We start from the raw sequence: 27,956 nt of genomic DNA, 5'->3' as shown, positions 1-27,956 counted from the left end.
AGGAAAGTGGGAAAGTGTTTTTGAGGGGAATGAAGTTTTTTAATTCATATTTTTTGGTTTGGATTTTAGTCAAGACAAATGAGTACGGAGAAAGCATGCATATAAAACCAAACATAAGTTTTTCGGTCCCAAGCGTGTAACGTTAACTGGGCCATTACCTACCTTTTTGGCTCGTATATTGACATCGGCCATCTGGAACAGTCGTTGTACGACTGTGCGATGCGCAGCGTTTTTCAGCTTTGCCAATGAGACGAGCATCACACAAGTGTATCCAGCGTTATTCATTTGATTTACATTGCAAACCTTTGAATCGAGTAGTATGGATACGACGTCAAAATTGCCATGCGAGACCGCATAATGCATTGCAGTGTTGCCCTGGAAAGGAAAGAAAAATCAAGCACTCAATAAATTTCGGCCTCAACGCAACATGAAATGAAGTACACTCACATTAGCGTCCACCATATTAACACAGTACTCCAACAGCGACACCGACATTTCCTCAAAACAGTCTAAATAGTCCTCGACTTCGTGTGGATTCGCCTTCTCGGTGCTAGAGATCCGGAACCATTCTTGTTGGATCACCAATTTGGATGCTTTTAAGCTAGTCGCTGATAGCGACTTGGCGTCCATTTTCTTTAACAGTGAATTATTGATGGTCTTCAAAGCATTCAGCATCTCGGTAGGCGGAACGAATCTGAAATCGTTGAAAGCAGGTAAATAAAACGTTTATTTGAACAAATATATCAGGTTGGAACATACTTTTGTCGTGGTTCCGCCTCAACCATTGCCAGTTTTTGCAGCAACGCCTTCGATGGTGGACGTTCCTGCACTTCGGTCTTATCTGTCTGCGACTCATGCTCCGTTTTCGCTGTCTTTTCAACGTTACCCACTTGCTTTCTTGGGATATGACTAGATTTCTGTGTTGTTGTTTTGCGGCGTGCGCCCTTTGACATATCAACTTCTATGCCAGTTTCCTCCTTTTCTTCACTCTCCTCAACCAACACTGCCGCTGCTGTTTCCAATGTGGACTCCCGGAGCTTCTCGTTGAAAGAACTCTCCAAAGAACGATATGGCGAAGCGCCATCTTTAAGCGGCGCCGGTGATGCATCGCGAGACCAGCTGACACTCACACGTTTCTCCTCGCGCACAATTACTCCATCGAGACTCGGTTGTAGTGGTGTAGTCTCATCCACTTTACTATCGTCCAGCGGTTCTGCGTTTTTTTGACTGGCATCGGATGCTCGACGCGAATTTGCTGCCGAGGAAGGAGCAGTTAGGGATACGTTTGCTTTAGGGGGCGTAACCTTGACACCGACGTTAGGCGCAGTAGATTTAGGCTCGGTTATGAAACGCTGTGTTTCGCTGGCTGACTCCGGTGGCAGAAAGTGGGCAACTGATGGCGGTTTCTCGTGCAACGAACTAAGAAGAAAGGAGAAAAGGTTTCATTATTTTCAGTTTTCTACAACCATATAGGTCTTGGCTTCGCTGCACACTTTACATACGTTAGCAGGAGTGCTGAGCAGCCACTTACTATCAGCGGATAGCAAGTGAAGCTGCTAAGCCCAGAAAACATTTACGGGCTGCCGCGTTGCTCTCGGTATTTAGTTAACGAACTTTAATATTATTCCACTATTTTTAATTGACAAGCGCGTTTACAATGAAAACCAAACTCGTGGAAAAACGCAGCAATAAAAGATTTACACACACCAAATGCAATAACTGAGGATGCTGCTGAAAAAGCAAAATAATGCAAAAAAGCTAAGCACGCGTGACCGCGTCCGCGTATGCCGCAGTGTGGTGCTGTTGTAGCGTGCTACCGCAAACTGCGTGTCCCTCGTGTGAATCGGGCTAAAGTCGCTGCGCTGGCAAAATTTTTGGGAGAGAAAATTACGCTGAAGGTCATTGCAGCATAAGCGAACGTAAACACTGTACAGTGGTAGAAAACGGCATAAATCTGAAGTTTGCTTTTCTACTTAGGAAACTATGAAGCCTTTTCGACCGATTTCTCTTTTAAGCACATTTGTGAAGGAAATTCGCTTTAGATATAGAAATATGTTTAGAACTTTTCATAAATAAGTCTTAATTTTCTATACAAAATATTGTTTCCAGCAAATGCATAACATGCTCCACAGTCCGGCTCCAATTGTTTAATGCTTTGAGAGCAGCCTTTGCAAGGCGCATGCGTCAGTCAGATATCAAAATAAATATTTGCCTGTTGAAATGCCACCGTTTACAAATAGCGCTACTTGACTCGTAGTGGAGCAAAAGGTTAGTGGAGCAGGTCAGGGTAATGAAGTGGTAGAACACATACAAAGAGTATACACCACGAATTCACCATAGCTTATAAGCAAGAGGTGTGTGTACTTGCTAAATGTTGAATAAATATTGCTTAGCTAAGTAGCAAACCTATCAATCCACAACATTTCGTTACTCACCTCTGTGTTGGCTGTGTTGGCTTTGTTGACTGTTTTTCCGGCGTTGTTGTTATTGTGTATGTGTTCTGCCGCTGAAAAGTGCGGCGTACCGGACTGGGGCTGGGTGGTACGTTTTTGCGCAGCGGTATACGCGAATCCATGGATGCGCTACGTACGGGTGCTGGTGGACGCAGGCGTGGCGATGGTGGCGATTGAGGCGACAGCACTTTCGAGAAGTCTTTGGCCAAATTTTTAATCGCATCCTTGCAGGAATCACAGTAATTATCCGCGCAGGCAATGGAAATATGTGGCTTGACTACGTCGCCGCAACCTATGTCCCGTTTTCGCACAGAATCTGTGTTGGCTGCGGTGTGACGTATGGGCGCAGGTGGTAAAGTATTTATGCCGTAATCTACGGTGCGCGGCTTGTCCGTATTGCTGGCAGTTGAACGCGTTATTGGTTTGGGTGCCGCGGGTTTTTCTTCCTTTTTAGGTGGCTCTTCAATGACAATGGGTGGCGGTATGTACTCTTCAGTACTAGTTTGCGTTGTACAAAGCCGTATTAAATCACGTGTGTCTGTAAAACGCGTGTCGCACGCCACCTCACTTTGTACGCTGGCATGACGCTGTTCGGGCATGCATTGCACACCGACGGCGTGTACGTATGTGGTTGCGGTTTGGCAGCCGGCGCTATTCACGGAGACTGGCGTGTATTGCGTGCCTGTGGTCTTAAGTATACGGCCGAGTCGATCATGTTCGCCTAATGAGAAAGTCTTGCTACGTAGAAACTCAGGTGAATCGAGTAGTTTCAATGAAACGGATTTTACTTTAATGAAGCCGGGGTCTTCGGTGCTACAGGCGATGCTACGCTTCACGATATTACATTTCTCACACAAGGGATCCAGTATATTGTCCTCTGAGCAAGCTGTGGAGCGCATTTCAGGGCGACAATTGACATAAGCATCCCTCGTTGCTGGACTCACCATAACACTCACTGAGCTCTTAAGCACTTTCGGCTCTGCTGCGGTTTGCACACCCCTTTCAACACTGTGTGGCACTTGCATTTGTGTGCCGATGTGCGTCATCTTCTTAAGTTGCAGCAGTGCGCGTTCTTCCTCGTAACGCGTGATTGCTACTTGAGTATGCTCTTCCATTTCCCATTGTGAGTAAAGCGCTTCAGTGATGCTGTTTAACTGCTGTGCAGGGCTCGTACCTACGCTACGCACCATGTGCACTGGACTGCCCACGGCTACGTCGCGTTTTGCATGCAGCCCGCACATAGTACCCACATCGCGCTTAAGTGTTGTCGGTGTGCGCAATTGGCGCTCCGAGCTGCTGGAGTTGGCGCGCAATCGGGAGCCCAACCTCTCCAAAGAGACTGGGCTAATGCGTTGTGGCGTAAACTGCACAGGTGAAGCATTTTTCGCACTTGTAACCGGACTTGGCGAGGACGACGGTCGCGGCGGTTCACGTGCGCGCAGCAGCTCATCTTCTTTCCGCTGTAGTGTTTGTTGCAAGCGCTGCTTGTCATCACGCAGCTGCGTCAGCTCATGCTGTAAACGTAAAAAATTTAATGCATAACTGTTAAAAAAACAAGGGTAAACTCACTTGAAGTTCCGGTATAGATTTGACTTGCTCCTCCAAATCTTTCATCCGCTTTAAGCTCAGCGCCATCTGCTCGCGTATGCTAAACAGTGTTTGAGCGTCCGCAGCAGCGCTTGTATCGGCGCCATTCGTGCTTGCAGGTAAGACAATAGGCGCTACAGCCACGGTTTCACTCGGCGGTGCCACATTATCTAACTTCTGCCGTGTTTTTCTATCGATCTCATCTGTGTCTGTAAGTTCCGCTTCACCATTGCTGGGACTCAGCAGCTGACGTGGCTGTGGTACATGCCGGCGCGGTGGTGGTGGTGGCGGCACCAGCTGTTCCACCGGTGACTTGGCGTTTGCCGCTACTGTCGCCTGCACATATGACTCATACTGCTGCTCGGCAGGTGAAAGCTTCTGGTGCACGGGTAACGCGGCGGCGGCCTTGGCTAGGTAGCGCGTCGTACGCGGCGACTTATTGCTGGCTACACAGGAATCTAAAATGGGTAGAAGTTTGAATTTCATTAAAAAAATTATTTCGAAAATATTTCCTGCTCGAACTTGAAATTCCTGCAAGGCTCACATTTTCGTTTATCATTCGGCTTGACTAAAATAATTTTGATGCGCAAACGTTCCATTAGCGCGCTCAGCAAACAACTGACGAACGCACCGCCGTTCAGCGCCGCTCAAAGCCCCGTTAAGTAGGGGTTTTGTCGTTATATATTTCTTTCTTTTTTTTGGCAAATTGCAGTTATTTACTGGCTTGCCGCTCGTTGTTATTTGCCTACCGACAACTGAACTGTTATTGCCTTCGTTATTGGCATAGCTTTTTGTTTGGTTTGCGTTTAGCTAAATCTCGATCTTATGCAATAACTTATAAATAAAACAAAGTCAGCAGCAGGTCGTCAGCGGCAACGTTAGCGTCGACAAAGACCTAAAGCCAGTTTGGCCTGTTCGAGTTGAAGTTTATTTCTCATTGTCATTTGGTTTTCGATTTATTTGCTGTTATCGCAAATGTCGCGTTGCCGCTGAGCTCACGCTGACGCTGTGCGGGCAGATGAGTGGTGCGGGTGTGAGATATGTCGAATGCCATTATTCACAAATTCTTATTACGAATTCACGCGTACATGCTTTGAAGCGATAATTTATTGTTTTATGCAATGCAAATTATTGATTTGAACGAAAGTACCTCAAGACGACATTGACATCTAGCAACTATAAAGTAATCAACAATGCAGTTTGAGGTGGAAGAGATTGGGTTCGAATGACAGTGAAATATGTAACCAAGGAAACGGAAGATGATCGAGACTAACGAAGCCCTAGCTTCATGTGAGTGCCACTGTAGTTGGCGTTATTATTATAGAAGGTCTTTTCGTAACCAGATTATGCCAAATTATTAGTGACAAATTAGTCGTCATGTCAAAGTAACGTGAAAAGTATGAAAAGTATGAATTCTGATGTCAACAGAAATTATCTCATTGTTATCTGCACGTTTATCTACCCTCATAGAACTTATATGGTTTTTTAATTATACGCTCGATAACCAAAACAAAAAATTGAGGCATACCGACATATTCCACTTGCTAAAAATGTTTAAAGTGATGACTAGGCTTCGAGTTTACTACAATCAAAAAATGGATTTTATCGTTCAACTCGCCGAGGCATTCCTAGGTTGCAGCAGAATACCAAATAGCTGCATGAAAAATAGTACAGCAAAATAATATGAAAAGACCCGGCCTGGCACATAGATGGCGCTGCTAGAATTAACTCCATATGATTTTTAGTTAACACTAACCTTCAAAAGGCATGTGTATAAGGCTATCGGATCATTAGTTCGTTAATTATAGCATTTTGATAAAGCAGTTTTTATTATTGTAAAAAATGGACAAAAATGTAAGCGAGTGTTGATAAAATATTGCTTTTTGAAGGAAAAAATACAGTTCAAGCAAAAACTTGGCTTGGACCCAAGGAAATCAATAATCAAGCAATGATATGCTTAATGAGCTGGAAGACGTTGAACGCCTTGGACGCCCGAAAGAGGTTGTTACCGACAAAAACATCAAAGAAGTCCACGAAAAAATTTTGAGTGACTGTAAAGTGAAGTTGTTCGAGATAGCAGACACTCTAAAGATATCAAGTGAATGTTAAAATCATATCATTCACGGATAATTGCGTATGAGATAGCTCCGTGCAAAGTGGGTGCCGCGCGAGCTCACTTTTGACCCAAAACAACGACGAGTTAATGATTGGGAGCACAGTTTTGAGTTCTTCGAGCGTAATAAACTCGTCGATATGTGACAATGGGTGAAAGATGGCTCCATCATTTCACTTCGAAGTCCAATCGACAGTCATCCAAGTGGACTGCACACGATGAACACACTCCAAAGCGTAGAAAAACGCAACAGTCGGTCGGCAAGATTACAACATCTGTATGTTGGGATGCACATGGAATAATTTTTATAGACCATCTTGAAAAAAGAAGAATTATCAACAACGACTATTATGTAGCATTATTGGGGCGTTTGAAGGACGATATTGCCGAAAAACGGTCGGACGTGAAGAAAAAGAAAGTGCTGTTTCACCAAGACAATGTATCATGACACAAGTCAGTGAAAACGGTGACAAAATCCCACCAATTGGGCTTTGGATAGCTTTCGCATCCACCGTATTCTTCAGATCTAAGCTCCAGCGACTATTTCCTGTTCTCAGATCTCAAAAGAACGCTCGCTGAGAAGAAATTTTCGTCGAGTCAAGAAGTGATCACCGAAATTGGGGCTTATTATGAAGCAAAGGACAAATCGTACTACCCAAATGATATTAAAAAGTTGGAGGATCGGTATAGTCAAGTGTATAGTATCACCCTTTAAGGGAACTATTTCGAATAAAAGAAAAAAAACAAAATTTGACGAAACAATGTATTTCACTATGCTAAGCCGGGGACCTAATATTTATTTTTACTGGCAACCAGGGACCTCTCATACGAATCGGCAAAGAAACTGCTTGAAAATTAATTGACATTACAGACATAAAAATACATTTCCCTGATTTTTTTACTTTTTTGTAATTGCATTAGGGATGTTAAAATTTTCGAGCCCGTAGCAAATATTTAATACTCAACAAAAAATCATAAAAATATGTTTCGATTCACGTACAGTTGTTCCACCAGCTTTTCATGCCCTTCAACCTCGATTTCGACTTGGCAATAGCGTATTCGTTCGAACTCAGCGGAGAGTTGCAGTCCTTACGTCGATTTACTTTTCCAGCCGCGGCGAACATTTTTGAAACAAATATTTTTCACTGCACATTACATAGCACTTAAGAAAAGACAACAACAAGATGCTTGCAATCAAGAGTTCGTAGTTCAAATCACAAAAATAACAACATGCGACTGACGTCAAGCGATCACAGATAATTGCCGTAATTACAGAGCAGATAATGCGCTATTACTTTTTATGACGGGAAAAATATTACTTTCAGAACGTACACGGTAAAAAATGAAATGAATTGCAATTATTAGATTTTAAAAGGAAATCGATCGGAACAGCAAAACGCGGAATAAGTTGGCGATCACTTTGGGGACTATAGCCTTGAATTTTAACAAAGTGGTAGATAATATGGCTTATTTGAAAGCTTTGGTTTGCAGGCGTAAAGAAGGAGTTAGAGAACTAATTTTTAATCAAATCTTTTTGAATAATTTTTAAAATTTATTTAATTTTTTTTTAATTCCTAAAAATATGATGATGATTTTTTTTTTATTTATTTCAATTTTTTTTTAATCTGAAAAATATAATATCGAATTTTAATTAAAACTGAACATTTCTACATATATTTCACTTTTAGTTTGCTATTTTTACTTCGCGGTCCGCCCACATTCACGCCTCAAAACTCGCCGTTCTCGCTTTCTATTATCTATATTGGCTGTCTGCCGCAATTTAGCGGCTTTCATTTCAAAATTTAATTACCGGCTTTTACTAAGCGAGCTCACACGCACACACACCCGCAGCGGATCTTACTACAAAAGCTGCTTTGCTTTATTTTAGCACAATTCTTCACATGACTCGCTCGATTTCACAATTCCCGTGCAATTCCTCTACTATCGATTGCTTTTGTTGTTGGCCTAATTGCTTTTATCGGCGCGAGATTGTTTGCATATAAGACTCAAAAAAGCAGAAAATCACTGTAAAGCAGTGCAATTACTTCAATTGCTTTGTTCGATTGCCATTAGCCTTGATTAGTTTAATTGCTATTGACTTTTAAACTTTGACACAAAACGTTTTTCGGCGCACTTTTACTAGACAGAAGCTGCTGAATTCACTTTTTCTTCCACAGTATTCGCGTTACGCTTGCGATTGCTGCCGCCCGAGCGCCCACAATAGACTGATAGGCGGCTAATTGTGCTTTCTTCGGCGTCTTTCAATAGCTCAGCATCGGCGGAAGAAGCGAAATTGCGAGCGCGGCTTGAAACTTTTCGGTAGACTACTCATTGAGGTTGCCAAGCGATCTAAGCGAAGAAATGCAGGTTAAGCGCAAAAGCGCGAGTGATTTCGGCGCAACTGAAGCGCCGCAAGAGTGGAGAGTTACTACAAATTATGAAGCCAGTGACGGCCTGCAAATATGTAACAAGTGTCATAAATTGTTGTAAAAAGTGATTATTGATACGCAAGATAAAGTTGCTGATAAAATATGCTGCAGGTGATGTACATACAATATATGCCTCAGATGGGCGTTGTTCTGCCATTATCTCCGAAAAGCGAGCTGCAATATACTTCTGTGTACGGGAAAGCTCATAAATCATTGGCCATAACCGCACATTATCTGCACGGCATTTTGAGTAACTATTTACCTTTTCAATTTATGAAGTAGGCTGTGTGTGAGAAAGTGAGTGGAATGATGAGAGGTTTGGCAAATCTTAGTCTTACTCGCTTATAGATCTGGCTTTACAGACGATTAATACGCTTTCTGGTTCATTGTTATACATATTCTTCTGATTTGTGGTACTTAGAGCCCACATACTGTATCTTCTTCTAATTTATTATAACCGAAAGACTGCGAGCTCTTACACGCTCACTTCTCAAGTTCACTTTGCTTCGGAAATTATTGACTTTTTCATCTTTTATCTCAACCACTTTGCTTTATATTTTTCTTGCTTTCTGTTATGCTCGGCAAACCACACGCACTTCTGTTTTATCGACACAGCACCTACATGTATGTATGTATGTATGTAAGCATGTAGTATAATGCCTCCGCGTGTGATCTCCGCACTTGTGCCGATGAATCACACACAAGCGCTGGGGAGATGCCCGAAGAGATACGTCACAGACGCAACTCGTTGGTTCCGCTTTGTGTGACGACGCATATTTGACGCCAAGGCAGATGTGCTGTAAATTAGCTAGACATTTTTATTTTTGTTTCTGTTTTTATACTCTTGTAACATGTTGCTATTAAGTATAATAGTTTTGTTCGCCTAATGGTTGTTTACATCACACCAAACTTATCGCGATATATGTATAGTGTTATAGATATAGATATATGATCAGAATGACGAGACGAGTTGAATCCGGAGTTCCTTCATCTTTCCCTCTGTCCGTGCATCCATTCGCGCAAGCGATAACTAGACTAAAAATTGAAGTTTCCTTCTGTAACCTTAACAAAAAAAGAGGGGCGAGTTCGTAGTTGAGCATACTCGGACCACTGCCACGCCCACAAAACGTCATTTACCGCAAACGTATCACAACTAAGCACAAATTTAAGATGTAGAACAATGATTTGATGTTAGGGATTGGACAACGGACACCTGTAGGTTTGAAAAAATGGGCGTGGATCCGCCCTCTAAGAGCTTTAATGTAGTACATAGCATCTAATCGCTCATTCCCCATATAACGGTATCTTTAAATAATACTTAAATCAATAACTCAATACGCCAGAGACATTAAATTTATAGTCTAGATGGTATGAGAAAGCTTTATAGAAACCGAGATAAAAATTGGACAATAAGCGTGGTCTCGTCCACTTTTAAGTGAAATCACACATCTCGAGACCCGTCGGACAGATTTCTATCAAATTCGGTATATCTCATTCTACGAATATTTCTATATTACAGTGTGAGCGAAATGATCGAAATCGGACTACAACCACGCCTACTTTCCATATAACACAATTTGAGTTCATTCCATTTGATTCATTCACTTTCCTGTGCTCAAATCAAGAAGCAATAAATATATCCGGCTGAAATTATTCACGAATAATACCTTTAAAGTCTTACACCTTATGACTAAAAATTGTTAAAATCCAACAAAAACTGTTCACACCCTTTGGTACCGTATATGTGGACCCCAGAGCCTATAGTTGACTTTTTACCGAAAATATCGGTCAATGTGCGAGATATATAATTGGAAATTGGAGAGAGTCTTTTCCTGATACTAGTATCTCTTTGTATCAAAAATGGTTTGAATCAGGTAAACACTTCCCTTAGCCCGCATATACCTAGATACAGATTTTCGAACTTCTGGATGATTTTATACAGCATATATCGGCCAATATGTGAATTATCTTAATAAAACTGAGGGAGCGTGTTTTTCTAATAACTGTGCACATTTAAGCTTAAAATTAATAAATTAGGGTGGAAAGTTGTCCTAGGCCCCATGTAATTAAAAAGCCTTATGTACCTAAAGGTATTACCCCGGCTTTTATACCCTCGAGTAGCAAGAGTATGAAATATTGGTTATACCCGAATTTATCCCTTCTTAACTTGTTATTTTTGTTTACCTTTTTTTCTGTGTTTTTCAGCTGTAAGTTCTTTAATTTCCATTAAACAATTATTCTTAAGTCTTTTTTCGAAATAACTTCGAAAGGAAATAAAAAATGTTTGTTTGACGCGCGCAATGTCTATGGAATGACAAATCAACCCTGTTTTTGGCTAAAATTGGTCTGAAAGAGTACTATTCTATATTTATTTTTAAACTTTTATTGCATTCGTATACTCACGTGACTACATTCAACTAACGAAGTGAGTCAGCGACAAAACCACTCAGAAAGTAAATAAAAAAGTATTCGCAAAATAACAAAATCTAATTTAAATACAATGCGCGCTCGAAGTCTATCATGTCCAACCTCAGGCGACCTACATTTAGCAGAGTTTTGCATTAATTTACAAAAGCGAAAATTTGCATAAGACAAACTCAGACAGAAATGCACGCACATAAGTGTACTTTCAAACTCATAGAATAAATGCTGCAACATGTCCATATTTTATGGCTTAGGGCAAATAATTCAATGTAGACACGACCTACTGGTGGCAACAAGCGCGGGGCATGCCTCTAAAACGATCGAGGTGTGTCTGTCACCACTGATTTGCCAGGCTATCGGCGATAAACGGCATTTAAATGCTTTCAAATACTTGCCAAAAAGCAAAGTAGAAGAATGTGTCACAAAAACTCAGAGCGCATTGCCGAAATACTGCTATAAAGTGTCACGAATGGCTCGCGTTCTATGCAAAACCAAGCAAAGCATACTCACCAAAAGATTGTTCGACAGGCCGCTCCCAGGCGGAGCACATACGCTTGCCATTACAGTTGTAGCCATTCCGCGTGAAATTATCACGCAGCCAACTCGCGCTGCCCAATTTCGTCGGCGGCAAATCCGTCTTCATTGCATATGTCGGCTGATGATTATTGTTGCGATCGTTGGCCACGCCATAACCATATAATTGACCATTCAACGCGCCACCACCCCCACCACTTAAAGTGCCATCCCGCTCGTTACAGCTAACCGCCTTCTTGCGCCGCAACGATGTGCGCTCCAGCGTACGCTCAAAGTCGCTGCACACCTCGTCGAGCGCTTCACGCAGGAAGGCGCGCGTTTCGGGCGCATCACGTCGTGATTGATGCTCCTTGTGACGCTGGCGTAGTATGCTGTAGGGCGCGTCACTCTCTGCGCCGCGCACGGATGAGCATGTCGACGACGCTGTGCCGTAGGGCGATTCAGCGCGGGGCGCACTGCTGCTGCTGTCGTAGTTGTAGCGCGGCACTGAGGAGGAGCGTGGACGCGGCGTAGATGTGCAGAACGTGGGATGTGAAGCGGACGTGGGCGCAGGTGGTATGGGTGGCGGCAGCAGGCGTGGCGAATCGGGTGAGTCACTTTCGTATGGCACCTGTAAGAGATATTGTTGTGGTTAGAGTGTGTGAAGTTGCTCCTTAGGTTTATAACATATAAATATTTTATGACATCACTTTTTGTTCAACGGTGTGTATGTGCGTGTGCGTTTCGGTTATTTTCAATCAACTTTTCAGTTTGCAGCGTCTTTGCAATTTCACTTTTGATTTCGTCGAATTGCGAGTAATTTGCGCAACGCTCTTTGATGTCGCTCACGTGCTGAGCACTCGCGAAACCAACGTCATTATTTTTCCCCTTTTACAAACATGACATTTACGATTCGTCGTGCTTTTCGCGCTTCTGTGTGAATTTGTAAATATAATCGCGTTGCTGCGTGGATTTTATTTTGTTTGGAACATCAAAGTCTGCATTTATGACTCAAAGGCAAGTGAAATAGTCATTCGCTACTTGAGAACTCCAACGAGGTCCCCTCTCAAACATGCAGCTGTAGTTAGGGTATGTTTATGTTTTTTAGTGGCACTTGCGCTGCAATTATCTTTGGTATAATGGCATAATGTTTATAGAAATGATCTGGAAGAGACTCAATTAAGGACAGGAAACCATTTTCGAAAAATAATGTTTTCATTCACTCAACAGGGAAACTAATTTTAGATCTTTTTTTGTTTTTTAAGCAAGCGGACGATCGCAGCAGATTTTTAAAAAAACTCTCTATCCCTCTGTCTCTCTTTTTCTCTATTTCTCTCACTCGCTCGCACTAAGGCCTTTAAGCATGATTACTGTGAGTACGCAAACTGAAAATGAGAGAGGAGCGATCAACAGTGATGGTCTTATATCAATGTTGTCGATAACATTTTCTTTCGCTTCGCTCTGTTACTTACAATTCTCGGCATGTTTATAAAAATATGAAATACTACATTATTCACTTTTAAATCAAATATATTATTTCAGATATCTTATCTACGAAAAAGGACAGATAGTTTGTGAAATAATAAACATATTTATATTACTTACGTTCTATAAACAAATCTCTATGTATTACTATCTGCTCAGTTATTCGCCGGATCAAGTCCATAGATCTCTCTTAGCAAAAAACTTAGAAATGCTAACCATATACTCCCAAATATCACACTGAGCCAGCAACTCAATCTGCCAATATCCATAACATCGCCATTAAAGCTGGCTTATTTATTGAAAACCGCAGCATTGCCCTCTAACCCGGCATTGAAATAAATTTTCAAAGTCAGCCTTTAACCCAACATAAACTATTAATCATAGCATGCAGTCCGACGTCTCCATATCCACAGCGCATTCTTATATCTTTGCATGCAGCCAAATAAATATAAAAAACCAACAAATCCATTAGATTGTACGGCAAACCGGGACTGCCGTTTGCGCCAACAAGCGCGCAAAACTCAATTAAATGCCTCGACTTGCCATTCAATAGCGCTTATCGTTTATGGCATGCAACACTACAAACAACGACACACACACACGTATTTTGCGGCACACTGCGCGCACTCACTCACCTCTGGCACGGCCTGCACCCGTGCGGCGGCATCCCATTGCTCGAACATTGCGTCCAGACCCAGCATGAATTCCATTGATTTGCGCGAGCGCCGCCGACTGCGGCGCTGCAACTCCTCCTCCGACGGCTTGGCATTGGCCAGCGATTCACAGTAGCGCACAAAATCCAAATCGATGTGGTAACCATACGGACAGCAATTGCAGTTGCGCACATTCGCCGCGGCAGCGGCAGACGCCACAGCCGGATTGCCGGCATACAATTGTGGCAGGCGACCTACAGCAAAGAGAGAGATAAGCAAAAGAAGTTATCGTTTAGAAAAAAAAAGCAATAAGTGTTCAAATGGAAAATGTGCTCATAAAAATAAATACTACGTAAATTGTTTATGGGTAGTCGTAGTGGATATAGTAAATTATAATAACAAAAAGTGCTGCCAAGCGTGCGGAAACACTTTGCTAATAAATGTAAGAAAGGCGCTGCAGCAAAAGGCGGCACAAATGCCGACTGGGCGGGCAAAACTGCAGACTTTACATATTTTATGACTCTCTGTAAGCTTAAAAAATATAAGTATACCCGAGGCAAGCAACGCGGCGCTGGAGCATACATTCAAAGGCACGCCTGGAAAATAAACTCCCACAAAGCACGTTCACAATAGGTAAATATTTTGATGAAGGGAAGTTTGGTGCTGGCATGCAGGAGTGGATGTAGGGGCGCTTGGCTGTATAAATAGCTGTTTGATGCGGCATCTTGAATGGAGTGAGTGAGCGTGCGCGCGACTAAGTGACAATTTCAGCAACCACACACGGTGTAGATTTCTCCAAACATTCGTGGCAGCACTAAAAAGCAATTCCGACGGGGGAACAATAAAAATGATTAAAAAATTGTATGAAACGAAAAAATGTGTCTCCTCATTTCTATAAAAAAATTCGACTTTTGTCAAAACTTTTTTATTTCGCCATTGAGTGGTCCTTAGGGAGAACACCCATTAATGACGTTTATTTATATATGGAGCTCAGGAAAGCAAATGGAAGACTTAGTAACCGATTGATCGATAAGCCTAATACTTATACTTCGATTTATTATATGGGTAATATCTGGATAGTGATGCTGGTCCTCTCACACTGCGCTTTCTGGTTTTAGAAATACACAGAAGAGGGACAGACTTACTTATTTACAATTTACTGATATGCTGTGGATACAAAAAACCGGAAGTAAAACCGTAAGATTTAATCATGCTTGAAACTATTATTTGCTATAAATTACAGTTATGAAAAGAGAAAGAACCAACTTTAAGCACTAGTATGTGGGAAATGTTCTAGGGTTCATTCTGAACCACATTGACTAAAGGATCATGGGTCTGAAACCGGTTTTTAGCCAGCGATTTTCAAGGCAAAGTTTTCTAGAAATCGTATATGTATATTGATAATTTGTCAGAATCGGTCAGATCTGACAACTATATCACATAACTCCGAACATTCAGATCTTTTAAACTTTGCCTTAAGAATTGCTGTCACGTAACCGGACTTAGACCCTTTGGCCCCCAGGCGAAGTTGTTCAGAATCGACCCGCTCTAATTACACATACATAAAAATTATTTTTCCGCCGAAGAGAAAAATTTGATATAATCCTAATCTAAGCTTTCTAGATGTGAACTCAACTTGAATACCAAAAACTAAGAATATTCTTGTATATACCATAATAACATAGGAATGCGAGAATATCACAGAAAACAAATCGCTGCCAGCGCCGACCGACCACACTTGAAGCACCGCGAACGACTGCACACAAAGTAGCGGCGAACCGTCAGACGAAGATGTGTGCAAAAATGCAAGATCAACAGACAATAAAAGCATAAAGCGGAGACACAATAAAGAGTTATTATTAAAACTCGCCATTTTCTCATTTGTATATGTCATTTTCAAGGTCAAGTTTGAAATTCGAGACACGTCTCTGTGCTCTGCGCTCTGCTCAAGTTCAGCAACATCAGCGACTATAATGAAATGTAAGCGATTCTTGGAATACTTTGAAGGTGATTTGGTGCAAGCGACGTCAGAGCAACATTCAAGCGCAGATCGCAACAAAGCATGCAACAAACGAGCAAACAAATAAATGAAATCGCTGTCGAATCGCGCAATCAGGCATAACTAAGCTACGAGCCAAAAGAATTGGCCACTTATTCATGGTCGTAAATCTTGCGCTTGGCTTGAAGACACAAGGCGCGAGAGGAAATTGAAATAAAAAATACACAACCAAACCCAGTAAGGCAGCTGAGATGCTTTGTTGTGCCACACCTGCCATTAGAAGTTTGCCCGTCGAAGTGAGACTATTGTGAGGCAATCAAATTTAATAAAAAATATTTTTATTGTAAATCAAACTATTTGTACAAGAATATAAATATTTTTTTCTTACAAAACTCAAACAATACTCAGCAAAGGCTATCAGAAATAATTAACATATTTGAAACATATAGTTACTTGGTCTTACTTGCCAGCTCTCTGAGCCTCTTCAATTGCTTGTGCTCCAAAGCGCTCCCCGTCTTGCCATCCACTGCGGCACGTTTGCTAAAATGCCACAAGCCAACCCACAACAGGAGCACCGCGCTCAAAAGCATTACGAACACTTAGATTTCGCACAGAAAGCGATTTTGTAACGCGCCTGGCACACGGCAAATGATTTAGCAAGCACTATTTTCAGGGTCTACGATAAAATTTGTGAACTTGAAACACATTAGAACACACATTGACTCGCTTCAATTTTCATTTCTTCGTATTCGAACAGCGCATTTCTAAGAATTCTAGTTTTCACTCTTTAAATGCCTCAAAAGTCGCACCTTACTGCCACACCAACGACATATTACTCGAGCCGTATACCCGTCCAACTACACGTTTCAGTCAAAATATAAAATTTTATCAATGTTTCCCCACCCAGCTGCTGTCCCTCTACCGACTTCCAACTTTCCTGTGTGCCTTTTGAAGTAATGCATAGCTTCGCCGCGTAATCTCTGTTTATAGAATGAGTTAATAGTCCAAAAGTGAAGGCTCCCCTTGCAAGCGGCTGGCGGCGTAAAGCACAAAGCGGATGGCGCAAAAGTCTGATAAGCAACGTTTGTTTTTATCTAAATGGTCATAGTTCTTATCAGTTTTTAACTGAGAACTACTTCAGTAAAAGATGATAAGGCAAGAGAGTGAATGCTGAGCACAACACATACAGTTGTGGTTATAATAATAGAAATAGGTAAATAAAATGTTAGATATGGGTTTAATTTTTATTTTTTTTTTGGAAATTAGTAAGAGTGCTACATAGATCAGATGCTTCAAACAATGGGTTTATCAATAACTTATTATATAGTCTCCATTTTGACTTAATGCCTTTTGTTATCTTTCGGGTAGGAAATTATTTTCACGCTCATAAATTTGTTGACCTTTTCAGGCAAGAAACTTTTCCAAGTGGTTTTAGACATCCTGATTTGAGGTGAAAGTTCTCACATTCAAAAACATTTGAGAACAGAGCTAGTCACATTCCAATTCTGCCAAGTTTGGAGAATATTGTAGATGTGGTAGGACATCCCATTCGCCCTTTTAGCGAGTCATCAAATTTGTATGAGGTCAGGTATTTTCCTGGTCGAGTACTACACCTTTTCCAGTCTGGTCTCTTCTGTTGGAGTGCATCACTCAAATTTTCCAGCTCTCCAGCACTTCAGGATTAATTATAGTATTGTCGGCAAAAGCACAAAACAATCCCTTTGAAATCCCAGCAAACAGACAACCTTTGTTTTTAGAGACTATTGGCCTTCGAAGAGGTTTGTGCTGGCTAATTCTTTTTAAACCATGATCACTTGCATCTCAAATTCTTGTAAACAACCCACTTTTCGTCGCCAGTAACAATGCGCTTCAAAAATGGGTTACTTCTTTGACTTTTGATAAGCTTCGTGGCAAGCAATTTTCATTCAGTAAGAACTTGAGGAGCCCATACGTCACGCTTCGAAATTAATCCTAGACGTTTCATCTGCTTGTGAACGATCCCGTTTAAAAAATTTAATCTCTCAGTAATCTTTCGAATTGTTATTGAACGATTTTCATTGACCAGTGATTTATTTTAGTCACATTTGCTTTAAGAGGCCTTCCAAGACATGATGCATCATCAAGATCGAGATTGCCAGAACTAATTTTTCAAACCGACACGTTCGGTCAACTCAAGTTCTCCGTAAACATCACAATATTTTTGCCTTGCTTGAACTGCATTTTTACCCTTTTGATAGTAAAACAGGAAAAATTGCCGAAAATGCTATTTTCGATTCTTCCATCTTTGATAGGGCACCAAGCAAAAATTATTCCAAATAATTTAAGAAAGTTTTTCACAAAGGAGCCTTACTATATCAGCTATTCAAATATATAATAACAAAGCGGTTAGGTGTGAAGCTGGCTGCGAACCAATCGAAAAGGTTAGTTGTTGTCCTCAAACGAAATTACTTAGTGAACGACCCAATAAATAGAAAGATTCATAAAACAGATTATTTCGAGAAAAAAATAGTGGCAACCGCATAGAGAGAAGCGAAAACTCTTCTAGAAAATTTAGAGGTTAAACTTTGATGATTAAGCGATGCGTAAGATTAAATATGCATGGTTCAGTAGAGAATTCTTGATTGATTGAACTTTCTAATCACGTCATTTATAGAAACTAAGAACTGGTCCGTTTCCGTCAGTCGGGTATAAGTATCCGGAACGAACCCGGAATTTTATGCGGCCAAGTACTGTTGAGAGTAGTGAAAACTGCTTTATTCAAGGATTCTATTTCTATCCACCATAGGCATGGCATGTTAACCTCAAGGAAATCCTGAAAATTTTGGCCTTGGTCACGCAGAATATTTGTGATATTTCAATAATAAAACAAGCATGAGCATGAAAAATAAGAATAACTGGACCGATTTTGAATATAAAATGAAACAAAGTCGGACCAGTTACTGCACTCATAACTCTAGAACGCATCCACCGATATTGAAGATCACTGATTTGTTAAAAATGTTTTCGCTCCTAATTGGTGAATAACTGCAACTATAATATATAAAACATGGGATTTTCTTAAAAAAATATATTTAGAAAGAAGCGAGTCGAAATGTTAACGAAAACATTAAAAGTAAATTATCAAATCCTATGTTAGTCTGTACAAATATCGTCGGATCAGATAGTATCGTACAATTGTTTTGTTTCTCATCATCTTCATTATTATTTATTTACCATATTTAATCAACTTTTCTAAAAAAACTATATATTTGAATTGAAAAAAAGTAAATAATGTTAAATTAACGGTATTAATGCATACAAATGATTCAACGCCTCCACCAAAAGTGAGAAAGTGAACGACAGCCGCAGCACGAACAGCCGCCTCACCTCAGTCTCCATCAGCAGCGTACTATGTGCAAAACCGAAAGCGTGTTGTTGCAGCACAACAGAAAGAAGCGAAAAGAAAAACAACAAAAAACACTCGTGTGTTTAAATTGGAAAACAAAATTGCAAGTGAAGGTGGCAACGTGCTTTGCATTTTTAATCCGCGATTTCAACTTCATTAAAGCGCAGAAAGCGGTGGCTGTCCGTCCGAAAGTGGCTGTCAAAATGTTAGCAGCAGCTGCTGGGGCAAATTACCATTAAATAAATTGTAGCTTTACTGCCGAAGCGCAGCAGCCACTGCAACGTGCTTCATTCGCACGCGCATACGACAGACCTTCCCGGTGCAGCGTTGCTGCCTGATGCTGTTGTCAGAGGCTACCGTAAGAACGTGCTTTGTAATCGCCAACGCATAGTAGCCTTTTTTTGTTGCTCGGCATTGGTGTTGTTGGCATGCACTGGTCAAACCGAAAACCAAAAACCGCCTACCAGCGACGAAAGCGGCGTGTCACTAGCCGTTGAATGCGCGTTTTAGGCGGAATTTCGGCTCCAGCATTTCTTGTTGTTGTCAGTGTTACTGTTATTTATGTCATTTTCAATGCATGCAGCAGCTTTCCTCATTGTCTTTTAAGTGACTTCCTCTTCTTTTTGACGCGCCCTAAGACTAAATGCTTGCCAGCCGTCACGCATGCGCCCACTTGGCATTTTTTGTAGCAATTATTGCCGTTTATTGTTACTGTTTCATTCAGCTTGTTGCGCTTTAACACATATGCATGTACATGTGTATGTGTGTTGCACGCTTGGTAGCGCGGGCTTCTCGTTTTCTCGCGTCTTTCGCTGCGCTTTGTTGCGTTATTGATTTTCTGTTCCACGCCACCTCCACAAATAATTTAGTCATTAAATTTGACACACATAAATACACGTGCGCACTTAAACACACACACACACACGCATGCGCAGTGTAAATTGTTGATTGCAACATGCGGCATACATATGTACCTGCGGCGATATTGACTTGGTTTCTGCGGCTCTTAGCCATATGGAATTATGATCGATGGACAAGCGAACGTGGCCAACCGCTTGCGACGTGGACAGGGGCTTTGCTAGGTGTTGTTGTTAATTCGTATTGATTTCGGCGTTTGTTTACATTCGTGCTTACGGTGTGGTATGCGTGCCGCTACGTGAGGAGGTCGCTTGTCGGCTCATTGCACGTTGCAAGTTGCATGCTGTTGCGTGCAATTTTGCTTTTATTTATTTTTTTGTTACTTTTTTATTTTTTTCTGGTTTAATATTGCGCCCTCGTATTTTGCTCGTTTTTATTTGGTCTTAGCTTTATTTCGGCTATTATTATTGTTTTTTGTTTTCGATATCAACGGACTTTTGGTTATAAAGTATAAATTAAGTTGTAACATTCGTACCCAAGGGGTTAGCTGCACAGCCTTTGCACCGCATGCTTGTATATGGCTAATTGTGCTTTGAAGTAAGCTTTTTAAGCGTTTTGTGTGGCGCAAGAATTATCATTTTTTCACTTGTTAATACCTAGAACTGCTAATACTGAGCTAGGTGAGGCTAGGTACTGCCAATAATTTTATATAAGTGAGAATTTATGAATGAGTCATTAATATTGGGTAGTCGAAAAAGTCTTTTCGTATTTCTAACCAAATTTATTTTTTTTATATTTATATAATATGACACAATGCTATTGGTAGCACTGGAGATATACAACTGCAACGGCATCTATTGACAAAATACGAAAAGACTTTTTCGACTACCCAATATTTTGATCAGAAATTATCCACCAAATTAATGCAATTTTATACTTAAGTGCCATTGACCACCCTATAACGCTCAACAACAGATTTTAGAACCCGATTATACAAAAAGTATAAGCAGAAATTATTAAAAACGCAAGCAAAGCTAGAAGAACTTCATCCACTAAAGTTTTTTTTGTTTTTTTTTTTTTTAACAACAAACCAAATTAACCTACAATTACGATCATCGTCTATAACACCCACATGGCAACAAATCTCTATAGCGCCATAAAAAAAATTTGAAACAGTTACAAAATATGGCATCACTACTGCCAGCATATGGCAAGCAATTGCCAATAAATGCAAGAAATTTATGATATTCAAGCTTAAAATCCGCGAGCGCGACATAAATGGCAGCAAAACGTTTGGCAAATTGCTCAGGCGCAGCGCCAAACTAGGTTTGGAAAGCTTAAACCAAATACATGTTAATATTTATTTATGCCAAGTTAACAAAGAATACGTACAAATTTGCTTGCAGCTGCAACAAACAATGCGCCACGCAATCAATAAGCAAAGAAACTTTGAAAAAAGTTATATTTTGTTGCTCAAAACAATTGTTAGAAAAAATAAGAAGTAAAAATAAGAATTTTTTCTAACAGTTTCAGTTTTTTCTAGCAGCGACAACAGTGTTGCAACAGCACAGCAACCCACGCAGCACGAATACAGCCGTTACCAACGCATATGTGCTGCCAAAAGCGGCAAAGCAATGACTGCAAAACTGGCGAAAGACCTTAACAAAAACAACAAATAAGTAACAAATAAATGCCAAAAACAGTTTTTCAAAAAATCAACAGAAAATAAGAAAAAACGTTAACTTCGGTTGCAACGAAACTATAATACCCTGCAAAAATGCAATGTATATCTAACAGGAACTTGATTTCGGTCGTTCAGTTTGCTTTGGAGAACAATTCATGCCAAATTTCGTGAAGATATCTCGTCAAATGAAGAAGGTTTCCATATAAGCCCTTGATTTTGTAGAGTCAGTTTGTATGGCAGCTATACCTTATAGTGATCCTATCAAAACAATTTCTTCAGGAATCGTATTATTGCCTTATATAATGATCCGTGCCAAAAGTTGTGAAGATATCTCGTCAAATGCAAAAGTTTGTCATACAAGAACTTACTGCCGGTCGTTCAGTTTGTATGGCAGCTATACGCTCTAGCGGTCCGATATCGGCGGTTCCGACAAATAAGCGGTTTCTTGGCAAGAGAAAAGCGTACGCAAGATCGATATCTCAGAAATCTAAGGACTAGTATCCATATATGTCTACAGACATTCAGACAGACAGACCTGACTAAATCGACTCAGCTCAACATACTGATCATCTATATAAGTATGTTATAGAGTCTCCAACTTTTCCCAAGGTGTTTCACAAGCTTCATGGCAAACTTAATATAACCCGTTCAGGGTATAAAAAGCGCAAATAAATCTGAAACATATTGCGCTCACATGGAAAAATTTATCAACGAATAAAAGCCATATAACCAAAAATTGATGACGTAAAATTTATGGCCGCAATTTCCGTTGCAGCAGCCGCGCTGCAGTTGGCAAGCGCACAAGTGAAAAACTCGTGGAAAAAATCTCGCGCTCGCGCACAGCCGAGTTGCCATTTTTATGCTCGTGAAATGTGTAAATTGAGACGTTTAATAGCCGCTAGCAACAACAAAGTTGTGCAGTTACGCAATAAAAGTCATTATTTTTTTCATTTTTTTGATTTTGTGTGGAAAAATCTTAGAAACCAAGCCAGTGATGAGTTACAGCGTTGCCACTTTGGGTATGCAATAAATAAATCATTTTGAATTCGTAATTACTTTAGCGCCCACACAAACTAAAAAAGGTTAATAGCATTATTTAATTAACTGTTGTTGTAAGTAGCAACGGCAACAAGCAGAAATAGTAAAACTAGCTGCTGGCGACATGCGACCGGATGTAAGTGGGGAATGGCGGGAAAATGGCAGTTTCCGAATGAAATTGGTTTCTATATGATATTGCATTCTTGATTGATTGCTTTCGCCTAAATAATTAGTATAATAATATATTTATTATTATAAAAATAAAAAAAAATAACCAAAACTTGAAAAGTAAGAAATATTTTCTTATTTTGGTCGAAAAAGTCTTTTCGTATTTCTAATCAAACTTCAACTAATTTTTTTATAATGTATTTGGTATGGTATAACACAATGTGATTGGCAGCACTGGAGATATACGGCTGCAACGACATCTATTGGCAAAATACGAAAAGACTTTTTCGACTACGAATATTTCAGCTCTGCCAAATGCTGGAGGTGCCATTCAAAATTAACAAATTCTGTTTAAAATTTCGCAGCCAGTTTTTTCACGGCGTAAGTGTTGTGCCATTTAAAACCAGCTTATCGTTTCAATCACTCAAATTGTAGCTAACACCAAATCGAATGCAATTCACTGCAAGTCCACCTACACTCGTCTACAAAACGCATTCGAACATATCACAACCAAAAATAGCTAATGTGAAAGCGGCACCTACTAGTATTAGCCAAAAAAAACTGATTCAGTTTGTGAAAAAAAAATTAGAAAAAAATATAAAAAAATTAAAATTTTTTAATTAAAAATCTAATTAAAAAATAAATAAATATAAATATTGTTGACTAACAATTTTTTTCGAATTTCCAAAAAACCAGTTACTCTCAGCGCTTTATCAACGCCATGAATAAAGTGAGGTTAATTTAGTCACAGGTAGCGTAAACAAGCAATAAAAATAACAATATTTTTGTTGTATTAACTTATGGTGACTTCATTCATAAATTTGAACACAAAAACGGCAGTTAAAATCAATTTCTCATTCATACCTCCATAGCGTCCAAATTTTGACGCCAACGCAATTTTTCTTACAAAATCAAGCGATTTAGTTACATTTTACTTTACTGTTTAGCTATCTTTCGTCTGGCCTTGATTGATAAAATATCGATTCATATTAATAATATCCGCCAAAATGTGTGAAAAGGTGTGTGCCTATTGTTGTTGGCCACTTAAGCTCCAAACTATCAATTACTTTAAAATAACTTTAAAATATGTGCTTCAAGGGCAATTATAACAAAGTCAGGTGCTTTATTTTCATAAACTGCCATTTTATTTTTAAACTTATTTTATGTTTTTTACTCATAAACTTCCATTATTATAAGCACAAAAAAGCTTTTCTCACTCGCTTTTGGAAGAAATTCGGCGCAGAATTACTCAGCAGTTGAAAAGCGTGCGCTTTACGTAGATCCCCAGGCATCTAACAAAATTTTTTACAACCAACATGAGCTCATCGACACTGCACGTCAAAGCAATTAAAGAATAATTATTGAAATAGCTCAGTTGCTGTTATTTATAGTATTAGAATAATGCAATCAAGATCGCTTCAAGATCAACATTGTTTGGTTTTCATTCGGCATTTTGTTGTTATTTACTTTTCTAGTGTAATGCTTACTTTATAAACTCTTTCGAGTGAATGAGTTTTAATGAAAACAATATTATTCATCATCATAATGAACAGAATTATGAGAAATATTATGAGATAATTCTTCAGTTATAAACGTGTATAATAGAGCTTCTTCATAAATGATTACAGTCGTTCTACCTTAAATATTGCATATAGTTTCCAAGCCCAGAAAGAACCGCCAGAGACCTGCTTAGATATATATATTATATAAATGTTGTGGAAAGACTGTTAAATTTACGCCAAAAAATATAATAATAAAGTGAATCTTTAATGACTAATGGGTAACCTGACGAGCTGAGTCGATTTAACAATGTTCCTTTTGTCCGTCTCTCTGCATATATGCGAACAAGTCCCTCAGTTTTTGAGATATCGATCTGAAAATTTTCATACGATCTTTTTTCAACAAGAAGCTACTCATTTGGTGGATTGAAACACTATAGCATATAGCTGTCATACAAACTCAACGGTCCGAATCAGGTGCTTGTATGGAAAACTTTTGTATTTGACGAGATATTTTCACGAAATTTGCCATAAATTATAGCCTCAGACAATGATTCAATATCTGAAAAAATCATTCAGATCGAGTCACTACAACATATAGCCGCCATACAAATGGAAGCTTTTGTATTTGTGAAGGGTATTATATCTTCGGTGCAACCAATGTTAACGGTTTTGCTTATTCTATATCAGAATTGCATCTAGTATGAATAATACTACTAAACTATGTAAAGTATAGGTCAATAGTGGTCTATAGGGACTTGAAATTTAAGCTTCAAAAATATCAAAGCTAGTCCACAGCCAGGTGAAATTTCACAGTATCTGATCCATTAACTCCACATCTCGAAAATCGCTAATATCAAGTAGAGAAGAAGTACACTGAATACATATATTTTTCTCTTCGATATTGCTCAACAAATTTTTGAAATTCTAGTAGTCTTACGGACTAACGGCCTAAGAGTCGGAGGGAAATTTGTACATTCGTGTTTTTTTTTATCCACCCTAATGTAATGTAAGTAACACATCTCTAAAACACCAATAGCGTAGGTACTTAATTAGTTTTACGAGAACATTTCACTCACCATTTTCTTCGCCAAAGAGACGCGGTGCATTGCGCATCACCACCGACCTGCAACGAGCAAAAAATTCACAAAAATCCAATTAATAAAATACACGACTTACAGAAAATATAAAAATTTGAATATTACAATTAAATTTTGCTTGTAACAAGAAGAACTATATGATCCAGGCAAAATGAGACTAAACCACTTGGAATTGGCGCGCAACATTTCACGCATCATTCAACGGCAGCAACATGCATCATCAACAGATGCAACAGATTTTCATAATTAATTGCATTGGATGTGGCAAAGAAATGTGAAATGCAAGCGACGCCAACCAAATGAGCACACACATATACACAAACACACATACAGCTGCAGCTATTATTGTGGTCGCCATGAAGCGGGCTTTCTGCGGCGTTTTATATGTTTGTGTGTATGTGTGCAGCCAACCTAGCCACACAGTGCGCGGTGCCACATTATGTTGAATGTGCGCTGTCATTAAATTAAGCATAATAAGCATACTGCTGTACGCTCGTTGGCAGTGCCTTATGGCTGCTGCCTTTGGACCTTAAGCAGCCACTTGGTTAGGAAAATATTATGAAAATAACATAATTTATAGACGTGCTGATTTATGGCTGTCGAAGTTGGCGTGAAAAGTGAAAATATTTATTAAAAAATTTATATGCTGCCACTGGCTGCTTGAAGGCTGCATTACAGTGGAGATAAATTAGTGTGAGACTTACACAGAACTTATACATACACCAATAGGATTACAAACTTGAGGCAAAGAACAACAAGTGACGGCGCTGATTGACACATAAAGTCGGATATATGAATAATTTTTAAAATCAGGAAAACAGTTTTTGTTTTAATTTAATATGATATTTAAGTAAAAAATGTTTGTTGTAATCCGGATTTTTCATAAACGTATAAGAAAATATACCCTAAAACTGAAAACAGTGTCAAGAAGTTAAGAAAGCTCATTACATTCTTCTGTTGGAACTGTTTGTAGGTATTTTAGCGCATTTCTTCGCTTTTCGCCATCAACAAAGTCAATGCTTCTCTATTACTGTGCCTCATAAGTCTCCTCTGCCATATACCACCAGCCTGTTAGGGTGCGCTCTTTCGTTATTTTCCTTTCTTTTCCATTATTTTTAATTTTGGTTTATTTTCTCTTATCTTTGGTTTATTTTTACATTGTGGAGTCTGACATTTTACAGCTCTTTCCATTTTTCATTTCATTCTAAAAGACATTTCAGGCATTTCACCCTTTCAAGTTTAAGTCTTCTTCGTTTGGAAAGCACTTCATAATTAATTTCGATTGTCTAGGAAATAGTTTTTTAAGCAAGGGTAATGCCTTGGCATGCAAATAGCTTTTATTTTGACTCGAGTTGTGTGCGTCATAATTAGTTTCCAATGCTTTGTAAATTTTTTTTTTTCAGAACAAATCGGAGAATAACCAGAAGACTTTTAATATGGAAACAATTTGCTTGAAAACAAATTCAGAAAAAAACAACTAAATATAATTTATTTCTATAATTGAGAAATAATAATGAGGAGGTTTTTAGAAGAATAAATTATTTATGTTATACTCAGCAGATGGGTAAGTTCACATGTTTGTCTCTAATGAAAATTAAACAAAGCAGAATTAGAAAACACAAAATAACAACCAAAACCGGAATTAAACTATATTTATACTTATTGTTAGTTGCTGTGATAAATATATTTGTATGCCCTGCACAGAGATCTCAATAAGTTTGCATTAAAATCTTTAATACCCAAAAGGATATATGGAAGACCCTATAAGGTGCATACGTTAGCTAAAATGCAAAACAAGGTTTCATCAAAAGAAAAGAAATTGAGTTTTTTATTCCTTCCATTTCACTACATCATTTTACATATATGTAGCAAAACATTTTCAGCTTCCACTGTCAGATATAACCAATATATAACCATTTTATAACCCATATATAACCATTTTATAACCAACATATAAGCATTTTATAACCAAAACTAAAATTTTATTTTAATATGAGTGGTTTCCATTATATCGTTTTTCTTCGCCAATAAACTTATAAAAAGTGATGTTACGTTATTTTGCATTTTAGGTGACGATGTACAAATAATCAAGCTGAGTCAATTTAGCCATGTTCATATGTATATACAGATGTCGTTGTATCCAGTCTGTTTATACGCGAATTAGTTCGTCAGTTTTTGAGATAACGCACTGAAATTTTCTACACTTACTTTTCACTTCAAGAAGCAACTCTTTAGACGGAATCGCCGATATCGAAAGACTAAAGCATTTAACTGCCATACAAACTGTTCGGTCAAAATAAAGTCCTTGTATGGAAAACTTTTTAATTTGACAAGATATCTTTATGAAATTTGGCATAGATTATTATCTGCGGCAAAGCTATAACTTTTGAAGAATGTTTTTAGATCAGACGACTATAGTATATAGCTGCCATACAAACTGACTGCTTCAGCTCAAGTGCTTGTATGGAGAACTTTTTTATTTGGCCAGCTATCGTTCCGAAATTTTGCATAACTTATTACTCAAGACTACAACAACAATCTCCGAAGAAATTATTGAGATCGGACTAC

General features: G+C 39.2%; 1 protein-coding gene across 1 annotated transcript in view; it reads right to left on the bottom strand.

Annotated features, from left to right (window-relative positions):
- Positions 1–27,956, bottom strand: part of LOC120770852 — a 29,780-nt gene that overhangs the window by 935 nt on the left and 889 nt on the right. The window contains exons 2-9 of the mRNA XM_040098456.1: positions 25,368–25,414; positions 13,640–13,911; positions 11,517–12,150; positions 4,023–4,498; positions 2,436–3,967; positions 760–1,419; positions 448–694; positions 163–375 (exon numbers count right to left, since the gene is read on the bottom strand). Of these exons, the coding sequence (XP_039954390.1) occupies positions 163–375; positions 448–694; positions 760–1,419; positions 2,436–3,967; positions 4,023–4,498; positions 11,517–12,150; positions 13,640–13,911; positions 25,368–25,414 (4,081 nt within the window). The remainder of the gene's footprint in view (positions 1–162; positions 376–447; positions 695–759; positions 1,420–2,435; positions 3,968–4,022; positions 4,499–11,516; positions 12,151–13,639; positions 13,912–25,367; positions 25,415–27,956) is intronic.

This window comes from Bactrocera tryoni, chromosome 3 (genome assembly GCF_016617805.1).
Source record: "Bactrocera tryoni isolate S06 chromosome 3, CSIRO_BtryS06_freeze2, whole genome shotgun sequence".
Lineage (NCBI taxonomy): Eukaryota > Metazoa > Arthropoda > Insecta > Diptera > Tephritidae > Bactrocera > Bactrocera tryoni.
The sequence above is the reverse complement of the archived record's forward strand: the minus strand, read 5'-3'. Positions and strand labels throughout refer to the sequence as shown.